Here is a 23,621-nt window from a genome sequence, read left to right on the forward strand (position 1 = left end):
AATCGTAAGAGGGTAAATGAGATAAGGTGTATGGAAATGTCTAAGGCAAGATGCTTCAGTAAACATTAGTTGAATCTGAACTTAGAGTTGGAATAGCTGTTTTGAAGCGTTCAGTCCCCATGGACGCAGATGTGACATGAACACTTTTCAGGGGAGTGGATAATAGACAAGCCACTCAGCTGGTTTATTAAGATGGAAATTTTCACAAGGGCTTAAATAAAGATCAAGTCAATGGGCACTGCCTTTTTAATTGATAAGAGCGACTTGGAGGTAAATGTGAGATGCTTGCTGCCTGTGTGGCTATAGAATTGGGGGAATTCTTTAAACCTCCCTGTCAGCTAACTGTGAAGTGGTGATCTGTATGTGATCTCGTGTGCCTTTCTGTAGAATAAGTGGATGAGATGAGAAACAAAGTTGCCTCTCTTACTCCTCTCTTTCCATTCCTCACTCTGACAGTCAGCACAATTCACAAGTTTATCAGCTGAGGAAGCACCTAACAAACTCTCTCCTCTCCCGCTTCCATGCCCTTTTGGCACTGTGAACTTGAAATTCACTGGCATTGTTCTGTGTGCCAGAATCACAGATGCTAAAAGTTGAGGGAGTTTTCAGAGGTGATCTGATGGTTCGCTCTCCTTTGAAAGCAGGATTCCCTTCTGATACCCAACAGCAAGTGTCGTTCAGTCTACACACACACACACACACACACACACACACACACACACACACACACACACAGCGATGCGAGCTCACCGCTCAGCAGGCAGCGCCTTCCATCACTGCACAGCTCCCTCGGTCGCCATGTTCTTCCCCAAGACCAGTCCCCTGGTCTTGAGTTTCAACATAAACGTGAAATCATTCGAGTATTAGAAGGTAACATACTCCCATTTTAGGACATGCTCTCTTCCAATCATGTTAGGCTAGTTTTTGTCTTTCTTTTTCTCTATCCTTCCTTCCCTTTCAGTCTTAAAAAGGTCGAAAAAAGGGCCCAGTTACTAGAACTAATCTTTACATCACAGTAGCCCTGCCATCTAGACTGCCTGCCGTGCCCTCTCCTCCTGACAGGCTCTTGTTTGTCTCTTTCCCTTGTATATGGGAGCCAGGATGATCCAGGATTCCAGCCATCATCCAAGAAGGGCAGAATCCAAGGGCAGGGGTGGAGGCTTCTAACCCTTCTCCATAAACTTTACTTCTCGGTACTGGCAAGAAATATAACCCGTAATAGTTGACATTCAAGGAAAACATTCTTATTGAGCCCCTTGGACTGGATTAACTCCAAAGCTTCTTTCTGTCAAATGTTTTGTGATTCAAAGAAGGAAAAAAATGCACTGTGCACATTTTTCTTTCCTTAAAGATTGGAAAGAAATGAGGAAAAAGCTTGTCTCGTTCATGTTTTTATAGAAATATAAAGCACGTGCCCTCTGTGACAAAGATATTTCTTTCCCTCTAAATCCAGCAGAGCCCACGAAGAGCTTAAGTGTGAGCGAATGTCACACATTCATCTTCCTGGGCCACTTTGCTACGTTTCTATAAAGATAAAATGGCTTTCGCAGTATTGGAAATCTTGAGATTTAGGAGCTGGTCCCTTGCATGTCTTTGGGAATTGAGCCTGGAAAATGTGTCCATCATTAGCTGACCCCAAGAACAGAATTTATGACCTGAGGGCAGAGGCCCAGTAGCTGTTCTTCACTGAATTGATTCTCAGGAAACTGATCCAGAAACATTCTTGGGGCCATAGATACGCATATGTTTCTCATGTCTGGTCCTGCCCTGCCCTGTCCCCACTGTCTGCCTCCAACTGCCTCATTCTTGGCTGTACAACAAGAGTCTAGCTTCCTTATATGCCTGGGTTCCAACCCCGATTCCACCAGGCACTGGCTGTGTGACCTCAAGCACTTTCGCAGTATTGGAAATCTTGAGATTTAGGAGCTGGTCCCTTGCATGTCTTTGGGAATTGAGCCTGGAAAATGTGTCCATCATTAGCTGACCCCAAGAACAGAATTTATGACCTCTGAGGGCAGAGGCCCAGCAGCTGTTCTTCACTGAATTGATTCTCAGGAAACTGATCCAGAAACATTCTTGGGGCCATAGATACGCATATGTTTCTCATGTCTGGTCCTGCCCTGCCCTGTCCCCACTGTCTGCCTCCAACTGCCTCATTCTTGGCTGTACAAGAGTCTAGCTTCCTTATATGCCTGGGTTCCAACCCCGATTCCACCAGGCACTGGCTGTGTGACCTCAAGCCTGTCACCGCTCTTCCTCCAAGGACAACCTGGGGATGAGAACAGAACCTCCATGAGGTCACGTTCATGCACTAGGGCTTAGAACAGCTCCTCATGCATTGTGAGCAGTGTGGTAGGCTGAATCGTGGCCACCCAAAGATATCAAGTCCTGGCCCCTGGAACTGGTAAGTGTGACTTTATTTGGAGGAAGAGCCTTTGCAGATATGATTGTTAAGGATTCTGAGATGAGGCAATTACCCTGGAGTATCCACGTGGGCCAATATCATCACAGGGGTCCTTAGGAGAGAGAAGCAGAAGGTGTTAACACAGAAACACAGAGAAGGTGGTATGAAGGCAAAGCAGAGAGAGATGGGGCCACAAGCCAAGGAATGCCAGCAGCCACCAGAAGTTGAATGAGGCAAGGGACAGGTTCTCCCCAGAGCCTTCAGAGGGAGCGTGACACCGCCCACACCTGGATCTCAGACTTCTGGCCTCCAGGACTCTGAGAGAACAGTTTTCTATGGTTTTAAGCTGCCTGGTGTGTGCTAATTTGATAAGCAGCCCTAGAAAACGAGTGCAGTCTGTGAGGGGTGCATCAGGAGTGTGCCTGGGACATAAGCCCTGAGGGGGCAGACACCTGGTGACACTGTGGGCAGCTCACGGCCAATCCTCGATGCGTTTTCGCTCAGTTAATGAATTCAGACTGCTGCCATCCTGCCTCTCCCTTTCTCTCAATCTCGTTTTTACTCTGCCTCTCTTCCCTCTGTCCCTGATGAGATTTAACCATCTGCTAATCATCCCCTAGTGTAAGCTTCAGTCTCTCCTGTAGTTGCTGGCTGACCCCTTCCTGCCGTCAATCACGGGTAGTGGGCTTCTGACTGCTCACATTTTAGCAAAATGAGTTGCTTAGGACCCTGTGTCTTACTGTAGTGTTTCTTTTCTCTACTGAGATGGGGTCTTTTGTACCACAATACTTTCCTATTTTGCGGGCCACGTCTGGGGCAGATGGTATTTAAGAGGTTGCATTCAGGGCGACCTAAATGTTCAAAAGCATGGAAGGCAGTGGTTGATGTGATTGATGGGTGCTCAGGACCTTTAATTCGGTGCTTTTTCAACTTGACTTGCAAATTCACTTGTCTCAAAGTTTCCAGCTCTTAAAAATTCTTTAACGTGCCCACTCTCTTAGCAGGAGGGAGAGTTTGAAGATGGCCAGTGGTGCTGTTTTGCAGGCTTTAATACCTCTTTGCGCTCAGTAAATGGGCAGGTTATTCTGTGGAAGGAAATGTTTTAAAGACTTAAATGCTAAGTAATAATCAAATAGTCCAGGGGCGAGCAGACCACTTCCAGTTGGTAATGCAGGGAAAAACAACTTGAGACTGTCCCCGCCCTAAATCGCAGCTGGGAGCTGCTAAAGACATTCTTAAGTCAGTCACCTTATGCCAGTGGAGATCCATGCTGCCCACCACGAGATGCTTTCAGAACGACCTTGAATGTGCTTTTTACCAAGTGCCTGCGTTGCACTGTGGTACAATTTTGCGTTTAAGCGTTTCTGTCTCTCCTAGTTGAATGTGGGAAAGTTGAGGAGCAGGGACTGTCTTATTCATCTCCATATCCACGGTCCTAGCTCAGGACCTGCCACAAAGTGGCCCCAGTAGAGTGGAGTTGAAATAAATGAATATTTGCAACACACAGGCAGAATTTCTGCTTTCCTTGGAGTGGGCACAGGACTGGCCCGTGAGGGCATATCTTTTATTGAAAATGAGGTTCTTAGGTTGTGCAAATGCAAAGGGTCCATTGCACACTGATGAGGTAGCTGTGGTCTCTCCAAGCCCTGCAGGTAACATGGGCTGGTAGAGCACGAAGAGACCTTAAGAGGGGGTCACGTTTGGCTCCCGCCATTTCCATATATCTCTTTTGTCTGTCCTCAAACAGTCTCTGCAACCTCCTCCTCTGTAGCAGGCAACCATTACAGTACAAGAAGCCCTGTCACAGATCCATATGGCTCTCCTGGGCTTTTAGTGCTGGTGAATCACCCCACATACATACACACACACCTGTTTGCACACCCTCACTTTCAACTTTCTGTGTATTTCCTGCCTCCAGAACCCTAGGCCATAAGGGCCCTTAGGAAAGGGAGGCAGAAGGGTCAGAGTCAGAGAAGGAGATGTGATGAGGGAAGCAGAGGTCAGAGATATGGAGAGAGATTTGAAGATGCTGTGCCACGGACTGGGAAGATGGAGGAAGGGGCCAAGGAGCCAAGTCACGCAGGGGCCCCTCTAACCACACGACATTCCCTCTGCCACTTCTTACTCGTGGCATCAGGCCTTTGGGCATTAGAGGGTAGCTCTCCTGGCCCTCCCTTTGCAGGGCAATAGTGGAAGCTTATGAATTGATCTTGGCTAACAGGAAGAATTTCGGAAAAGACAGACATGGCTAAAGGAAAGACCGAGATCAGTTTGGCAACTTGCAAGAAGGGACTGTGTTTTGATTATCTGCGAGTCACCGAGTGCATGGAACAGACCCTGAAATATTACTGAGGCTTAATATTGAGTTAAAATGATGATCACCTCCCTTGTATTTGATAGTCTACGTCTATTTATGCAACCTAAGATTACCTTAAGGAAAAAAAAAATCTATTTCACCTAATCGTGCATTTATTCAGACTTAACTTCTACCTCTTTATCAAAAGAGGTTCCTGTGAGCTGTGCCTGTCTCATCTTGTAATAATAATCATATTCTCAAAGAACACAGAGTCCTGGGTTGAATATTACATATATTAACTTCATTTAATCCACAAAACAACTCCATCGGATGAGTACCATTTTTTATCTAGGGGTGCATCCAGTCAGTCCAGCCTGAATCATGTGTCTGTTGGTTCTCTCAGCTTGGGAAGCAGATGTCTTCGGTCTCTCCCCTGCCAGACTATTTCCAAGAAGAGAACATTCCCATCTGGAAAGGCAGCACCATTAGGAGGCTGAAATACACACACAGGAGAGACAATTTTAAAACATAAATGAAATGAGGAAATGTTCATACAGAATGAGCCAGACGCTATTGGATCTGTTCTCCATTTATTCCATCACTAAATATTTACTGAGCACCTACTGGGTGCCTGACTGTTGCGTTCTGTGTGATACAAGTGTGAGTCAGATATGCATCGCTTAGTCTTACGTGGTGTCTGAGTTATTCCATGAGTGGTGTCCTGATGGCCTGGAAGAGGTAATGCAGCTTTCAAAAGTGACATTCACCCTGGAGCAAAACAGTCATGGCAAGTGGAAATGACTCTCCAGTTCCACATGGCAGGATTGTCAGGGAGAAGCTTTGTCACCCTTCTCCAGGCTGAGAGCCCAGACATCCAGAGGGGTCCTGCTTAGATTTCAATCCCAAGCGCGTTTAATTTCAGATTTGTGTGACCCTGATCAAGCTCCTTCATCAAGTTTTATACTTCATAAAAGATCCAATTCCCCAGACTCATAAAATGACTCCTTCTAAGTCAGTGTTATTTTATAAATACTTCCATTGCTCGCATAAATCACAGGCAGCTGACTTCCCAGCCATAAAACAACAGCTTGCAACATCACTATGGTACCCAATATGTATTTACTTATCAAGTTGAAGAACACATGTTTGCAAAATCAGCAACATTACAGCTCCACCAGCAATTTGCCGACACTTTCTTCCCATTGAAGGCAAAGTCTCGAGTCTCGGATGTGCCGTATTTCCGCATCCTGCCTCATTTTTGTCTTGCTACTGCAGTAATCACCAGCCCCCTCCTCCTGCCTCTGCAAACCTCCCTGAGCCCCTCATTGACCATGCCTGTGACTTCAGGCAGGTTGTTTACCTAACAGGTGCAGTTCTGGGGGCATCGATCGTCTATCTATTCTTCACCACAACTCGGGTTGCTGGCCCTGCTGGTCCTTTGGGCTCCTGACGTGGCTCAGAGATGCCCCAGACAAGCTCTAGTGGGTCAGAGCAAAAGTGTTCTATAGCCAGTCTGCAAGGAGAGTTCTTGAAAATAAACTATTCCACGTGCAAAATGTAATCTGAAATGTCTAAGAGACATGACCTGTGCTGGAGTGGAGTGGGACAAAGGCATTGTGGCTCAGCCACTGACCACTGGATAGCCTGGTCGGTGGGCGAGTGATGTCACCCATTCAGGTGTCTGCCTGTTTTACAGGTGAGGAAACTGAGGCTGTGTGAACTTGCATATATTGCCCAGATGACATGGCCAATAAATAGAGTGTCAAGAGTCTCCATCTGTCTGGCCCCATCTATTGCCAGGATCACATTCTCCAGATTCCATGCCGGGTCAGTAGATTCAGAATGTCTGAGGGTGAGTTTCAGGCATTAGGAGTATTTTTAAATCTTCCCAGTTGATTCAGATGAGCAGCCAGGGTTGCAAGGCATAGTTCCACATGTTCCTTTAATTTCATACTGGTGCGTGACCCACATCTGGTGGGACCCATGTTGTCGAGCATAAGTATCTTATTAAAAAGAAGAAGGCAGCGTAGGATCCAGGAAACAAGGCGGAGGCCAGGAAGATAGCAGCTCAAGAGCTGGGAGCCAGAAGAAGCTTGCGCAGGTCTCCCAGGGCAGAGAACCCAGAGCTTGGGAGGCGGGAGCCGGCACTGAGCAGGTCGCATACCAGCGTGGACGCGGTTCAGACTTCTTGAGCTGTTACGTAATGCTTCCCGCCTAATAGGGATGAAACCATTGGGGAAGCAAGGAGTTTTATGAGCAGTAACCGCTGGAGCCCTAATGATGGAAACAAAGGGCTCTGCATTATGGCCTGATTGGCAGGATCTCTGACGGAGATTCCCGCTGCGCCCAGGGAGGTCTCGATGCCTCTTGTACATTTTCCAGGCCTCTCGCAGGTCTGGCTCCTGGCTCTTAACCAGGACAGGCTGCATGATTTGTGGAATGAAAATGGGGAGCCCCTTGTTCAACAATTATTAAGACTGTCAAGAGGGTGACAGGAGAGCATTAAAACAAGCACAGGGCCCTTCTGAACACAGCACCGCGGCCGACCACACAGGCCGCACACCCGTGAAGCTGGCCCTGCTCTTGAGCTTACCTGAGACACCGACCTGGCCGTAGACTGCAGGTAGTAGTGGTGATCTGCACTTTCTGGATGAAGCACTTAATGAGTCTGCACGTGGCTTTACAGCTCTCTGCTTCTCCCACAACAGTCAGGAAACCACGTGTCCCAGTGGCAAGGCTACAAGATGCCAGTGTCTAGGTCCCTACATCACAACTGGGAAAGGAACCCCTTGAAAGGGGGCCACAATATTAGCTGAATCTGAGGGAGAAATTAACCCTACGCGTTAAGCCACTGACACATGGATTGGTTTGTTATCTCAGTTTAGCCCAGCCTAATTATAGGCTAAATTGAAATAACAAACCAATGATTTTAAATAGCAAAACTGCCTCGCCTTTGCCCTTAAAATGATGAAGCATGGATTGGTTTGTTATCTCAGTTTAGCCCAGCCTAATATAGGCTAAACTGAAATAACAAACCAATGATTTTAAATAGCAAAACTGCCTCGCCTTTGCCCTTAAAATGATGAGGGCAATAGGCCTATCTTCAGACTTTACTTAGGAATTAATATTTAGTGGAAGTCAGGCATTAATTATTTACTTGTTTCTGCTTATACCTTCACTATTACCTCAAGCTGTAATAGAAGAAAGATGATAACAAATAAAAATATTCATCCTTTATTCATTCATTCATTTACCTTATTCATTTATTTATTCACTCGTGCATTCAGCAAATGTTTACGAAGCTCTTACTACTCTTATGAAGCTCATTATCCTGTTATCTTTGAAGATTTTCATGCTTTGAGTTATATAAAATTTAAGCAGGGGGGGCTTCCCTGGTGGCGCAGTGGTTGAGAGTCCGCCTGCAGTTACAGGGGACGCGGGTTCATGCCCCGGTCCAGGAAGATACCACATGTGAGCCATGGCCGCTGAGCCTGCGCGTCCGGAGCCTGTGCTCCACAATGGAAGAGGCCACAACAGTGAGAGGCCCGCGTACCGCAAAAAAAAAAAAAAATTTAATCAGGAAAACTAAATGATGTTAGAATTAGCATGTTGTTCTTTTTAAAAATTTTCTTTTATTGAAGTAGATATACAATGTTGTGCTAATTTCTGCTACAGCAAAGCAATTCAGTTATACATATACATACATTCTTTTCCATTGTGGTTTACCACAGGAGGTTGAATCTAGTTCCCTGTGCTATACAGTAGGACCTTGCTGTGTATCCATTCTATATATAATAGTTTACGTCTAATATTAGCATGTTCTTAAACATTATATACTCTGCATATTTGCATATTCTGTGGTACTAATATTTGAGCCACTGTGAGAGGAATAAATACAGAAGAGATAGTATCTCTGTGCTCAGTGAACTTCACATCTACAAGAGAGAGTTCCAAAAGAGAGGCAAATTGTTTCAATTATTTGGGTATGGGATTTGAAAAGTGCCATTACTTTTAGAGACCCAGGTATAAATAACTCGAAGATGGTGTTTCTCATACTTGGCACTTTTGACATTTGGGGCTGCGTAATTCGTTGTGGTGGGCCTGTTCTATGCATCGTGGGGTGTTTAGCAGTATCCCTGGCCTCGACCCACTAGGTTCCAACATCACATACCTGCCCTGGTTGTGATGACCCCAAAATGTCTCCAGACATTCCCCAGTGTCCCCTGAGGGATAAAATCACCCTCAATTGAAAACCACTGCTCTAAGGAGAACTAGAATTGCTTTTTAAATATCTCTTAAATTGGTTAAGCAAACAAACAAAAAATACACCACAATTTCCTTTTGGTTTATTTTTCTTCAGTTTTATGGAAAAAATATTTTCACATTCGAGAATTTCAGCTACTTTGTACTAATCCAGTACTGGGGATAGAGATTCCACTTAAAAATGCTTTTTTGAAGTATTTTAGGCAAGATCAGTTAATTGAGCAGTGTTTCCTGGATCCTTTTTAAAGAGCTGCACAGACAGGAATTATAGATAAAAAGATTAAATAGAATTTTGAATAGGTTTTGAGAAAAACATTACCTCAAAATGCTGGATGAAACAAAGAAATTAGGGCAATAAAGTGAATCCTGACAGGAGGGACCCCAGTTTTACCATGTGTTACCTTCTATCTCAAAAACAGTTATTTTTCCTAACATCTGGCCCGCTGCAGCTCAAACAACAGCTCACCAGAGAAGTAGGGCAAAGGCACTGTGGAGATTGAACATTTAGCAGGTGCCACGGAAGAATTGAAATAATGATAAGGTGGTTCTGTCGCCACCATCTCTTTATCGCTATAAAAATAAACAACCTTTGAAAACAGATGGGGGACAGCCATTGCTCAACTTGTCATAACTTATTACATATTTGACTGTCAATTTGTGTTTAAAAAACCAACTAGCTCCCGGGAGGGAGAGCAAATTTGAGAGGAGAAGTCAATCACATTTCAAATCAAGCCTGTGGTAATTGCAGCTACACAGAGGCACTCCTGGCTGCTATTAAAGGAGGTGGGCAACTATCTCAAAATTGAAGGTGTTCTCACTTTTAAGAACAGAGTTGTCTTCTTATTTGAAGGTACTTACTCATCTCAAACGTGCGTTGAAAATATATACTTTGTGCCAGTTTGATTCAGTGCTTTAATAGAGAATATCCATTAGGCAACCAACCACGCTCAGCGGTCAGCATATTGCAGTGATTTATGGTGATGTCATTGGTAGCCCCCAAAGCCCAACATTTAGGAAATGGGTTGCATTCTCTTCTCATCAGTTTTTTGCCGGTACCTGTCCCTTTTTAGTTTGGTCCATCCCTTAAATATGGTGTGCTATTTGGTTAGTTAAAATGGCAACTTCCACACTAATTTTTTTTTGCGGTACGCGGGCCTCTCACTGTTGTGGCCTCTCCTGTTGCGGAGCACAGGCTCCGGATGCGCAGGCTCAGCGGCCATGGCTCACGGGCCCAGCCGCTCTGCGGCATGTGGGATCTTCCCGGACTGGGGCACGAACCCGTGTCCCCTGCATCGGCAGGCGGACTCTCAACCACTGCACCATCAGGGAAGCCCCCCACACTGTTTTTTAAATTATACAGTATTTTCTAGCTTCTATGTGAAGGTTAATCCACTTATACTCCTTTACCTGTTATCTATTGCTGTATAATGATATACACCAAAACTTAGTGCCTTAAAACAACAGCCATTTAGTTGTTCATTATTTTGCAAGTTGGGATGGGTTCAGTGGGGCAGTTCTCTTGCTGGTCCTGCCTGAGGTTGGCCATGTGGCTGCTGTCATGTAGAAGCTCAACTGGAGCTGAATGTTCCAAGATGGCCTCAACTTCCATGTCTGATGGGTATTTAGGGGTGTCAGCCAGGGAGCATCAGTTTCCAGACATGTGGCCCCTCCAGCAGGAGAGCCCAGATATCTCTAGGTGGTGGCTGCTTTCCAGGAGGACAAGCTCTTGTGAACAAGTACTTCCAAACCTCTGTTTGTATGTTTCCACGTGTCCCATTGGCCAGAGAATGTCAGACAGCTAAACACACGGTCCAGGTGGAAGGGACAATACAAAGTTATGATTTGCTGGAGGCTACTAATAGGACAGTCTTACCACCTGATAGAAAGATTATCTCTGGATTCAAGATGATTTAGGTGAGTGGAAATCAATTTGAATATTTGAAAATACCTACCAATTGTGATTAGATGTTTCTATACTTGTCTAAATTAGTGCCCTCTAGCTCTAGGGTAAAGCAACAAAATTTACTTTCTAAGTAAAACTATTTAATAAAATGTGTTTATTTTCTTCAATCTTTACTTTCTCCTTTTTCAGAGAACATTAGTTGTGACCACATGAAATAGCAAACTCAGAATGATGATGGCTTAAACAAGATGGGCTTTCACCTTTCTTTCATTTATTTCTCATTCATGTAAACAAAGCCAAAGGGAGGAATTCCAAGCTTTCCTTGAAGCTCCGTGGTCATAAGAGACTCAGGGACTCATATTTTTTGTGTCTTTCTGCTCTACCTTTCTATCATGTGGCTTTTATTTGAAGGGCCACCTCATGGTCCACAATGGCTGCTGAAGCTATAATAGTCATCGCATCTGTATCCCAGGCATCAGGAAGTGAGGCGAGAGGGTGTTACAAAAGCACACACATTCTGGATGAGGTCCCTTTAAGGAACCTTCCCAGGAGTCTCACACACTTTACTTCTAATTATATCTCATTGTCTAAACCTTAGTCGGTGGCCACAGTAGCTGGCAGAGAAGCTGGGACATCTAGCATCTCACCTAGTCAGCAATGTGGCCAGCTAAAATCAGAGTTATGTTACTAAGGAAGCAAGTAAGAATGGATGCTGGGTAGCAACTCACAGTGTGAGCCGCAGTCTCTTCAGTAAAGCAGGGTTCAAATCCTGGCTCATGGGGTGACTATATGGCCTTTTCAGTCTTTGTTTCCTCACCCGTACAAAGGGTTTAACAATATGACATACCTCCTGGAGTTACTATATGATCAAATAAGTTAGCACATGACACATGCATCACATGTTTGTATTGTTGTATCTCTACTGCCTCCCACTTGGCTGGGGCTGGGGCCACATAGGGGAACTTCCCTGTTCCAAAAGGGAGGTGGAAGGAAGAAGGGTGAACTCTTTATAGTGGATATGCCATTTTCTTACACTGTAATCCATCACCAGAGATTATAGTAACAATATTTAGTTACTGTCTTTGGGGGAAAGAATTGCCTGTACCTACAGTCAAGATCAAAGGTTGAAAACTGGTGAGCCTGGGACTAAGCCTGCCATGATCTGTTTTATTTGGCTTTCTTTGTCCCACTCAGTGATCTTCTGTATTTTACATTTGAACTAGTGTCCAGCATGTAAATATTTTGACAGTTTATATGAAAATCCAAATTCCCACCTTGTCTTGAAAAATCAAAAGGTCTGGCTTCTCCAGACTTGCATTTCAGAAATGCAGCACTTACCCTGAACTAAAAGGTAGCTGCCTCTTTGGCGGACATATACCCTCTAGTTAGCCACCACCTCTCCCAACTGTATCAAAATCACTTTACTCATGTAAGTGACCGTGTGGGCACTGGGTGGACATTTGAGCTTCTCACTCCTGCCCCAGCTCCCATGACCCCACTCTGGGAATGGGGCCAGAGAGCCGCACCCTCAGGGCCAACGTGTCTGGGCTACTGTCAAAAGAGAGGCCAAAGGTCATTGGCATCTTCATCAAAACTCACAATTATCAAGAACTTTTTAGGTCTAACACACAGCCTGACCACCAGATGAAAAGTGCAAGAGAGTCTTTGTGCTGGTAAATGACAATCCCTAGATAATTGCGGAACAGAGGGTCAGGCCCCCCAAGGAGAAATGGTGACAAAGCTGAATCTCCCAGCTTGGCCTTGGATCTAACCTGCTTTCCCCCTTCTCTCCCCACCAAAGTCAGAGTCAGAGCACCTCTTCTCTCTCCTCCGGAGTATCGGGCAGGGCTTTAAGAGTCTCCTCACCCACAGCAGGCAGCCCACCTCCTTCCCCCACCCCACCTGCTAGCAGAGTGTTTTGGAGATAAGCAGAAAAAGTTAAAGTGAATTATGAGGAGCAGCTTCTGATTGGACCCCCCCTCAAATGAAGATAAAGCAGGTCTGAAATGCTAATGTAGGTCAATGGGGAAATAAGACATTATTTACGATTCATTCCATGGGTGCCTTTTCAGGAATGCATGCACTGCAGAGTGCGGGCTGCCTCTGGATGCCTATCAGATTGGTTTGGTAACTTCTGTCAACTAATCTTTGACAGTTTCCGTATTAATTCCTGTGTACACGGAAAGATTGACAAGATCAGAGGAAGATGAGTCATGCATGCATGTGCTCAACAGAAGTTTCTAGACTTATCTAAGGGAAGAGAGGGATTGTTTCCTTATGAGATTTTAATTAATCTCTGCTTCTATAGATCCTGGGTGTGAGTCCCAGAACTAGTATGAGTTGCAGTCCATGTGGTTGGGTCCTATGAGACATTTGGCCCATCACCATCGTCACGGCAATGAGGTCCGCCCACCAGAAGTGAGTTGCAAATTGCAGCAATCAATAAAAATATCAATAAAACTTACAAAAAAATTAAAAATTAAAAAAAATTTTTAAATAAAAAACAGTAAATAAAACTTATATCTCACACTTACATTTATCACTGCCTAGGCACTGGACTTTATATTTCTTAATTTATACATACTTATTGGAGACATTATCACCTCCAAGAGGGAAAAAATTGGTGCTTGGGGGGACATTAAAAACATGAGATATTACAGTGGTTTGTGGTCCTCAAAGGGCCATCATAGATATCTATGGCAGGGGATGACAGGTAGGAAAAAAATATCTAAAAAGACTCTTGGTGTCTTATTAGATATTAGTGATCGTGAAAAAATAAAGGTTGAGAAACACTGCATTATTTCATTCAACGCCGCAATAGCCGGTTAAGGGAGATGCTCTTTTGTAAGTGAGGAAGTTGAGGCTCCACGAAGTAAAGGAATTTGCCCGAGGATATCCAGATGGTTCCTGGTGTGGCAGGATTTGAAAGTAGACAGCCCACATCCTCAGCAGTGCCTCTAACACTGGTCTGCCTGCATTTGTTCACCCGGTTCTCCTCTCGCCGTTAACAACTGTTAGGGGAGAGCTGGGTTTTGTCCACGTGTGTGGTCAGAAAGCAGTCCCAGACTGGTTGACCAGTGGGGAGTTGCACGTCCCGGGCCACTGATGTCACAGTGGCAGCGATTTTCATGTTTGTACTCTGACAGTCGTGACCATGAGATATGTCTGTATATGGTAGCAGAACTTGGCCTATAGGGTGACACACTTACTCTGGTTTGCCCAGGTCTGTCCTGGAATGCACTCAGCCCTGGGCACACTGGCTGGTTTGTCATCCCACATCTAGAACACTGATTGGGCGTTTGGAATCAGGATGCCCAGAACCCCTTCAGCCTGAAGGACTCCAACAGAAATTTAGTTTCCAATCAGTGTCAGTCCGACTAGACATACTCCACGATACTTCTGTGTCCCTCCCACCCAGCTAAACAAGTCAAGGTGCCTAGAGTCTAAGGACTTTCCTTCTGACACGGAAATAAACACGAAGGAGTGGGTTATGCTGTGCCGGATCTGTGGCCATGTTCTCTTTTAAAAGTAACCTCTGAGGCACATCCCTGAGACAGTTTAGTCACAGAGACAGACGTTTGGGTGGCCCTACCTCCTCTCATGAGTTGGATGCTTTCTGATGACGTGACATTTTGTCACATCTAAGGAGCTCACTTAGTGATGCCTGCCATCTCTGATCATATCGGTTTTTATGTTTTGCATCCCCCTGGAAAGCGTACAGTTGCTCCGACTGGGCTGTCGAAGTGTATTCACTGCCAAATACAGACGTGAATGTCCGTGTTCATGTCTCAGTATATTACTCACTTATAGGAATATCATTTTTTAAAAAAGGAGTCTGACACTTTTGATCATGTGAAGGAAATGTTTGGGGATGAAGACAAAGAAATGTCAAGAACAGTAGAATTTTGTCAACTGTGGCACAAAGCGAGCTGTCTTTTGGGGTCTCCCACTCTTGAGGCTGGCTGACCTTACCTGGAGATTGAAAACAGCCCCTGACCTTCAGAGCTGCACTCCACTTCTCAAGGCTGTGACTATGCCTGAAATCACAAGGAAGCGGAACTTCAAACACTGGCTTCAAGGCCATGACACCAGGCAGCACATGTCTTTAATCAGAGAAACACAGCCAAGAGGAAGGGGCTACTGGCCAAGACAAAACGCTCCTAATTGTTTATCAGCCTATCACATTGGCAGCCATGTCCTTCGACAAAAGAAAATGATGGCCTGACTTGAGGCTTTCAACTAGCAGCCTGGAATTCTTTTGCTTTGGAGGGACCACTGCTAGTTCACCCAGCTCTGGGAGTGACAGAGTGATTATCATTTATGTTGACACATGGGAGAATATTGTGATGGGGAAGAAGACAGAAGTGTACTACATGGAGGACCCACACGTGTGTCTATCATATAATTATCATTTCTCTGCCATCAGGAAGCACACATAGGCACAAGATAAGCACAGATGAGAAGCCGCTGGGCTGATGGAAATAAATGAGCCCTTCTCAGAGTCCAGCACGTGGGCGTGGGCAAGGTTAAGGCATAGGGGCCATCCATAGGCCGTGGAACAACTGTCCTGGTGCCTACATGCTGAACATCAGCCCTGGACTTGGAATTGGTGTATGTCTGCTAAACCCAGGTCCAACAAGGACCTCTAGGGGGGGAAAAGAGCTCAGAGGTAGTGGGGGAGCATGCCTGGTTATGAAAAATGTCCAGGCAGTGCTGTCCAGTCTTTTCACTAATGAGTTATCCATGACTTCCGGTCACTGTGGAATAAGGCAAAGCTATGGTGAGTTGCAAGAATGCAATTCTACCCAAAGAACATTGACAGAGGACCTATTGAGTGATAGCTACCAAGCTTATAAATATGAATAGAACACAGTCTGTGTCCCCCAAGGGCAAAATTTAGGACCATGTGACCCATCACATAAAGAAGTTCTTAAAATGAAGAGGTTCCATCAATAGAGAAGTTTAGGAAATGCTACAGGTGCTGTTTTCTCTTGGAGATTCACAATATGCATTTGCTTCTTAAGGATGCTAGGAAGTTCTCCAAGAGGGAAACCTGCTCAACTGTGCTTTCTGCATATTTCCCAAATGTGTTTCTCTGATGAACCCATGGAACCAGGCAGGGTCCCTTGGAAACAATTTAGGAAATGGTGATTTAGGAGGCTTACCCCGCCATTGCAGAACCTGGAAGTATGAAAATCATGGTCCAGCCCCCAGAGGAGGAGTAGGATGAGAACAGGGTGTCGGGCCCATCAGATATACCAGGACTCGGGAATGAGCCTTGATCCTGGAGGAGTACTAGAGTACCATATGGAGAAGCAGTGGCGGCTCCAGAATGTGTGTGTGAGTGTGTGTGTGTGTGTGTGTGTGTGTGTGTGCACGCGTACGCTTGCATGCATGCACACGCATGTGTATGTGTTATCATAGATTTGTGATCTCCACAGTAGAAACCCAAATCTATAAACTAAGACTGTGGACAAGGCGGGAGGGAGAGGGTAAGGCAGGGCAACTCTGAGGTGATGGGCACCGGGGCTTCTGCCATAGCAGGTGCCGGTTTCTATGGACAACTTACTTCTGAGCTCCTTCGTCTGAGGTCATTGCCTGCACCGCCATGATAGGCTCAGAACTCAGGACAAGACAGTGATAAAAGGCACCCTCCTCAGAACTCTAACATACCAGGCGCGGCACCAAGTTAGTTAATGTATTGTCCCATCAAGTCCTTACAGTGACCATAGAGAAAAGTGTTACTAATGTCCTAACGTTATGAGGGGGCATATGGGGAAACTGAGGTTCAAGGAGGGTTGATTAACTTGCTCAAGTTCACACAGTTAGTTAAGACCTGAACCTAGATGTTACCCCAAGGTCGTTTCCTTCAATGCTGCAAACCTATTTAGATGACTTCAGCAATGCTCATTGTCTACAGAAGTGGGCCTCAGAAGTAAATCCAGGTGTGTATTCACAGCAGGGTAAAGACAAAGGCAGGGCTTAAGACCAAGTTCACTTGCTCCCTAACAATTCATTAAAATAAAAAACATCTTCTGTGTAACCTTGGGAGTATTCCAGGATAACTTTTTATCATCCCATATTATCAAATCTGTAAAAAGTAATACCAAAAAAGACATTATCAATGAATGCCCTGGTGGAAACTAAAAATTCATCACCCTGAGAGGTCTTTTTTTCCTTCCTATGAAGCCATGACACTCACAAACCATGATGGCTTCATTTTTTTTATACATTCTTTTGCTTGTTCATTTCTGACTTCAATTAAAGGCATATTAAATAGGGCACAGATTCCATCAGTCAAGCATTCATTAGACGCTAACAAAGTGCAGGGCACCAGGTCACAGGTCCTTAGCTGAGGACTGTTTCCTGTGGCATCCGTGGTGTGGAGGCCTCCTTCCAGGTCTTTGCCCACACGGAGCTCACTTAGCATGGCCCGGGGTGAGATGTGGACCTGGAATTCGCCTTTCATTTCTGACAGAGACCCCCAGGTGGGCCTGTTTTCCTAGACCAGGAAGGCAAACGAGTGTACCCTTGACACTAACGCTGACAGACTGGCAGCGGCTGCCTGGACCACTGGGCAGAGAAAGAACCCTGATTGCACAGTGCAGCTCAGTGAGCGACAGCACAGGAACCAGATGGCTTGCTGACATCGTCCGAAGGCAGGGGGCAAGGCAGTGGGCTGCACGTGCCGAGGATCTTCTATTCCGACTCTGTCCCTGAGGCCTGCCCTGGGACAGTTTCACAAAGAAACAGAGAAGGGCAAAGACACAACACAGAGTAGAAGATGTGTCTGGATGCATCTGGTTTAATGGCAACATTGGTGAAATTAAGTGAGACTATTTCACAAATTGATGAGATGAACTGAGACTACTTAACAGATGGATCTTTAGGACAGTCAGATCCGTTTGCCTGATCATTCGGACCTAATGGCTGATAATCTGATTCTGATTATGGGAAAAAATAAACCGGCTTTGATGGCTTGGGAAGCACTGTTATGAAAGGGAAAGGAACACCGGGATGGTGACTGCACTAGATGAACTCTGTGTTTCCTTTAAGCTTGAATATTTTCTGTATATGAGTATTCCTGCTGGGGACGATGGGTCTGCTGGTTCCATCTCTTACCCACTAGCTCACATGTTGTGGACTCAGAGGATTCAGAATCAGAAGATGGGGCCCTTCATTCACAGAAGAGTAAACTACAGTGAAAAATTAGAGTTGGGCACGTCACCCTGAGCCAATATGGTGGCTCTCAGTTGTCAAGACCAGCAGGTAAATGTGCCAGATTCCACTCTAGACCGTGCTTCTATTGGTGTTTACAATTATGATCCCTTTAAATTAAATTTAAATTAAATTTTAATCACAAAATAATACATGCTCCTTGTAAAAATGATCAAACCATTACAGATCGGCCACCATCTTCCCTCGTCCCTGCATCACCATTAATCCCAGTGCCCTCTCTCCTTTCCCAGGTTTAACCACCAAAGCCAGTGTGAAGTTCACCCTTATAGACCATCTTCTATCCATTTATGGACATAAACTGTACCTGAAAAATATATGCATAAAGTTTGTGGAATTTTCTGTTTGCAAATAGGTTCATAAAAATGATGTTATACTATGGATAACATTTTCCAACTTGATATTTTTCAGTTTTGGAGAGCCTTCCATGTTAGAGCACATTAGCTGTACAACCTTTTCTAAGTGCTGCAGAATATTTCACAGTGTAGGGATAACATCATTTTAGCAATTCCTGTGTTGTTGGATGGTTAGGTTCTTTCCAAATGTTTCTCAGATCCTCCGTAAACATCCCCGCCAAAACCCCTTGTCGACACGTGCAAGTGTTTCTTGAGGGTAAATGCCAAGAGAGTGAATGCATTTTTTTTTTGTACTAGTTGCTATCCAGTTGTCTTCCAAAGCACCTAATGCCAGTCGCCCTTCATATCAGCTGTGTGTGAGCGAGACCTGTATCCGACACCCTTCTCAACCTTGTTATAATCAAATAGTCCCCGTCACCCTCGTCTTTATACCATCTTCGTCTCTAAAGTGTCAGCATTGCGGCTGCGCACAGAGCATGCTCAAGTAACATCCACGCCCATTCCCTGTAACCGGAATTAACTGCAGTACCTTTCCCTTTGAGGCGCCCCTCCTTCCCCTCGGTTACACCTACTCACCCACCTGCACCGGCGACCTTTCCTGAGCCCGTGGTTAGATGAGGCTGTTCTCATCCGTATTCACATCACCCTCTCTCAATGCGCGTGAATGCTTTATTATTTTCAAACGCTCTCTCTCCTGCTTAGCGCCGACCTGCCGGACCCCAGGGAATGTGACTTTTTGGCACCTCTTTTTCCCGGACACCCAGCCCAGGGCCCCCCCACGTGGTAGGCATTCAATAAGAGATTTTAAAATGAAGGCCATTGTCACAGAGCCACATCCACAATGAAATGAAAGCCCGTGGAAATAAACAGCATATCAGGAGAAGGAAAAATTAAGCTGTCAATCTGCTGAACAGGAAAGATTTCTTTATTTCAGGTCTTTTAACGTGATGGAGGAGCGAGGGAGGGCGGAAGGAAAGCTAAAACCTAACGGAGCCAGGGAAGGGTTTTGCTTTTTTAATTTGGAAAGTGATTGACACATCACTCCACTGCCATTGCCCAGGTGCGGGGAGGGGCTTTGCCCATCGCTGTCCCCCAAGTGACCATCCCCTGCTCCTGCCCCCTCAGGGACCACGGTGATGCGGATGACAGCCTTTGACGCGGACGACCCGGCCACGGATAATGCCCTCCTGCGGTATAATATCCGTCAGCAGACGCCTGACAGGCCCTCTCCCAACATGTTCTACATCGATCCTGAGAAAGGAGACATTGTCACCGTCGTGTCACCTGCACTGCTGGACCGGGAGGTGAGCTGCAAAGCACACAACTTCTTTTTCATGAGAATTGAACATGGCTTTCACATGAGGGAAGATGTGCGGCTTCCGTCAGCGGCACTTTATATGTAGCAGCGGAAATGAGATATTTACACATGGTTGGATCGGGGAAAATCTGTCAAGGGTGATGGGCTGTTATGTGACCCCAGAAAACACACACTGGAAAAGCCATGTCCTTTGCGGTTATTTGCGTTCATTCAACTCGATGCCTGTTTCCTCACTGACCCCTCTTTTTTTTTTTTTTTAATTTTTATTGGAGTATAGTTGATTTAGTTTCAGGTGCACAGCAAAGTGAATCAGTCATACATGTACATGTATCCACTCTTTCAGATTCCTTTCCCATATAGGTCATTGCAGAGTACTGAGTAGAGTTCCCTGTGCTGTACAGCAGGTCCTTATTAGTTATCTATTTTATATATAGTGGTGTGTATGTGTCACTCCCAATCTCCCAATGTATCCCTCCCCCCTGCCCTTACCCCCTGGGAACCATACATCACCGACCACTTACTCTTGAGGCCCCAGCGACTGTGGGCTCTGCCTGCCTCGCCTGTCTGCCAGGAGGGTGGGGGAGGGAGGGGGAAGGAAGGGGGAGGGAAGTGACTGTCCCAGATCACTGACACTCTCCTCCTTGTCACAGAGTCAGGTAGCTTTGACTTACTTCTTTCTCAAACCTTCTGCTGCCTGCGCCAGTGTTTCCGCCCGAGGCTTTCTCTCCCCTCAGTCTCTGCTCTTGTCCTGCAAGACCTTCTCTATGGAACCTCACCCATCTTCCAGGTCACGTGTCACAGACAGGTGCCCCATGGACCTCAGTCAGCCCACGTGCCTGCTCTTTGGTTAGGCCCAGGGTGTTTTAAAGTTTCACGTTAGTCGCCATATCCAAATATTTTGATTTCATATTTTTTTAAATTCCAATTTCCAGCCTTTCTGAAAATCAGAAATTCTGGAAAACGGGGCCCCAGTGTGGACATGTGGACAATGGGTCGGACCACTTGTGACAGTCAGGTGGAGCTGGTAGCAGCTGTCGCACTTAGGGTGGCATGTGTTCCTGGCCCACTTACATCCCCCTACGTTTGTCTGCTGGCCCTGGCCTATTTCCCAAGTTCCAGGGCCACCCTGTCATCCCCCAACCAAGGCTTTCTCTCCCCTCAGTCTCTGCTCTTGTCCTGCAAGGCCATCTCTATGAACCTCACCCATCTTCCAGGTCACGTGTCACAGACAGGTGCCCCATGGACCTCAGTCAGCCCACGTGCCTGCTCTTTGGTTAGGCCCAGGGTGTTTTAAAGTTTCACGTTAGTCGCCATATCCAAATATTTTGATTTCATATTTTTTTAAATTCCAATTTCCAGCCTTTCTGAAAATCAGAAATTCTGGAAAACGGGGCCCCAGTGTGGACATGTGGACAATGGGTCGGACCACTTGTGACAGTCAGGTGGAGCTGGTAGCAGCTGTCGCACTTAGGGTGGCATGTGTTCCTGGCCCACTTACATCCCCCTACGTTTGTCTGCTGGCCCTGGCCTATTTCCCAAGTTCCAGGGCCACCCTGTCATCCCCCACAGGCTACCTTCCATAGGAGAACCTCTTGGCCCTTCACACAGCATGTCAACCCACTTGAGGATTCTCTGCCTCCATCACCCCCCCAGATCTGCCCCCATCCTGGGATCCCTTGTTCCCAGCAGGGCATCGTTCCATGGACGTGCCCCCTGGCAGTCACCCTTGACCTTCTGCAAGCACCATCTGCCGCAGGACGAGAGCTGGGTTTCCTTCACAGTCCTGTGCATTTCCCCCCCTGTGTCTTTGATTTAAAAACTCCCTGGGTGAGAAATGCCTTCTCCCCTCCTTTCTGTTTTCCTCGCTGTAGCTCTTCACAAGCTTCTGGGTTAGATGCGCCCCATCTAGGAAACGGTGCTCCACCGCTGAGTCTTCCACAGCCTTCTCCCTCCTCCACTCTGACTGCTCTGAGCTGCAGCCCTCGCGTGGCATTTGTCACATGCTCCTTTACACTGTCATCTGTCTCTTTAAAGAATATCCGCTTCCATTAGACTTCCCTGGCGGTCCAGCGGTTGAGACTTTGCCTTCCAATGCAGGGGGTGCAGGTTCGAACCCTGGTCGTGGAACTAAGATCCCACCTGCCGCGTGCCCCGCCCCCCGCAAAAAAAAAAAAACCCACAAGAATATCCCCTTCCTCTTGGTCTAGACCTGATGCAGTAACCGCTAGTCACATGTGGTTATTTAAATTTTAATTGACATCCTTGAATTTAAAATGTAAAAATCAATTTCTTGGTCAGACCAGCCACATCTCAACTGCTCAGGAGCCCTGTGTGGCTAGTGGCCACCGTACTGGCCAAGACAGAGACTGTTACCACCATCACAGAAAGTGCTAGTGGGCACCGCTGGCCTAGACAGTAAATTTCTTGAAAACAGATGTGATCATCGGCATGTTTGTTTGCCCACTACCTACCACAATTTCAGCACTCCTAATTATAGGTTTCTTGGCATATTGGCAAGAATGAATTGGAGATGACACTAAGATTTTACATGTGAAAAGTGGGAAACAGTAGCTGGAAATGGGAAATTATTGGAAAGAGAGGAAGAGATTGAAATTTGCATTGAAACTCTGATTGTCACTTGGAAAATGTAATCGTTTCTCGTTAAAAATAGGAAGCAGAAAAAAGAACATTTTAAGTCCATTTCCTCCATTTTGTCTCTCATTCTTTTTCCAAACCTCCCTATTTTTATGACTGCCTGACTGACGTATTATCTTCTTCAGAGGCAAGTAAGAACTTTCCATTTCTCCCTTTATTCCCCTCCCAGCACGCATGTGCGAGAACGCACACACACACACACACACACACCAGCTTTCCCATAACCTCTGATTCTCCTGAAGGCACTTGCAAATTCTTCCTACAAGAGAAAGGTGATTTCTCCATCTCAGCTTCTCTTTTTACTGGTAGAAAATGCATTGTAAGTCTCTATTTATAAACCAAAATGATAATATAGTAGATCATTCCATTTTTAAGGTTTATTTGGGGGACAGATGTATCTCAAGTTCATGTTCTTGTCATTTGGGTTTTTGTTAAGTAGCAATAAGTATATTACTATGGGAGTTGAATTAATAAGCCTTTTCAGCTACGATACATGAACAGCTCCAAAAAGGGAAAAAAGATCAACGCAATTTAACCAAAATTGGAAAATCAATGAAAATGAATGAAAAGTGATACGTTTCTGTGAGGGTTTCCAGAGTTCAGTGTTGACCCAGGCAACATGGCTACAATCTGAAGGAAAGAAACGTCCCTGAATACAGGCAGGCCTTGTCTGTTTACTAGTGCTGTGCTAAGGTTCTCTTGGGCAAGTTTGCTGAAAGGGTAAAACGTGACTTCAAGTTACTTATCTTTAAAGGGCCAGAACTTGCGCGTCAGGCTTCCCCTGAGTGTGTCCCAGTGTGCAGTGCTTTCGTCTCACCGTGCCTTTCCCAGGGCTCGTGTCCATATGGCAAGCTCCCGCAGCGGGATTATGGGATTGTTTGTTGCTATTTCTGGAGACCTTCTGAGAAGGCATCCTGTGTTAGGTGTGGTTTCAGAAGTCTGCTTCTGGGTCATCTGGGCAGAGCACTTAAAACAGATTTATGCATCATTCGTTTTTAAGAAAATGCTCCACTGGGACCCCTACAAACTTTGATATGATTTAAACCATTGTTAAGGGTGGTTACCATGTATTCACTGACAGTAACTCAAATGGCGTGTTTGCGCATTGAATGGGTGTTAACAAATAGGATGGGACTCCTCCTAGAGCCGGGGGGCCCCTGAGATTTCGCAAATGGTTTGCTCCTGTCTGG

General features: G+C 45.7%; 1 protein-coding gene across 1 annotated transcript in view; it reads left to right on the forward strand.

Annotated features, from left to right (window-relative positions):
- CDH13 (cadherin 13) overlaps positions 1 to 23,621 on the forward strand; it is a 991,194-nt gene that overhangs the window by 739,449 nt on the left and 228,124 nt on the right. The window contains exon 7 of the mRNA XM_024735819.1: positions 19,584 to 19,762. Coding sequence (XP_024591587.1) covers positions 19,584 to 19,762 — 179 coding nt within the window. The remainder of the gene's footprint in view (positions 1 to 19,583; positions 19,763 to 23,621) is intronic.

Source organism: Neophocaena asiaeorientalis, unplaced genomic scaffold (assembly GCF_003031525.2).
Source record: "Neophocaena asiaeorientalis asiaeorientalis breed wild unplaced genomic scaffold, Neophocaena_asiaeorientalis_V1.1 scaffold40, whole genome shotgun sequence".
Classification (NCBI taxonomy): Eukaryota; Metazoa; Chordata; class Mammalia; order Artiodactyla; family Phocoenidae; genus Neophocaena; species Neophocaena asiaeorientalis.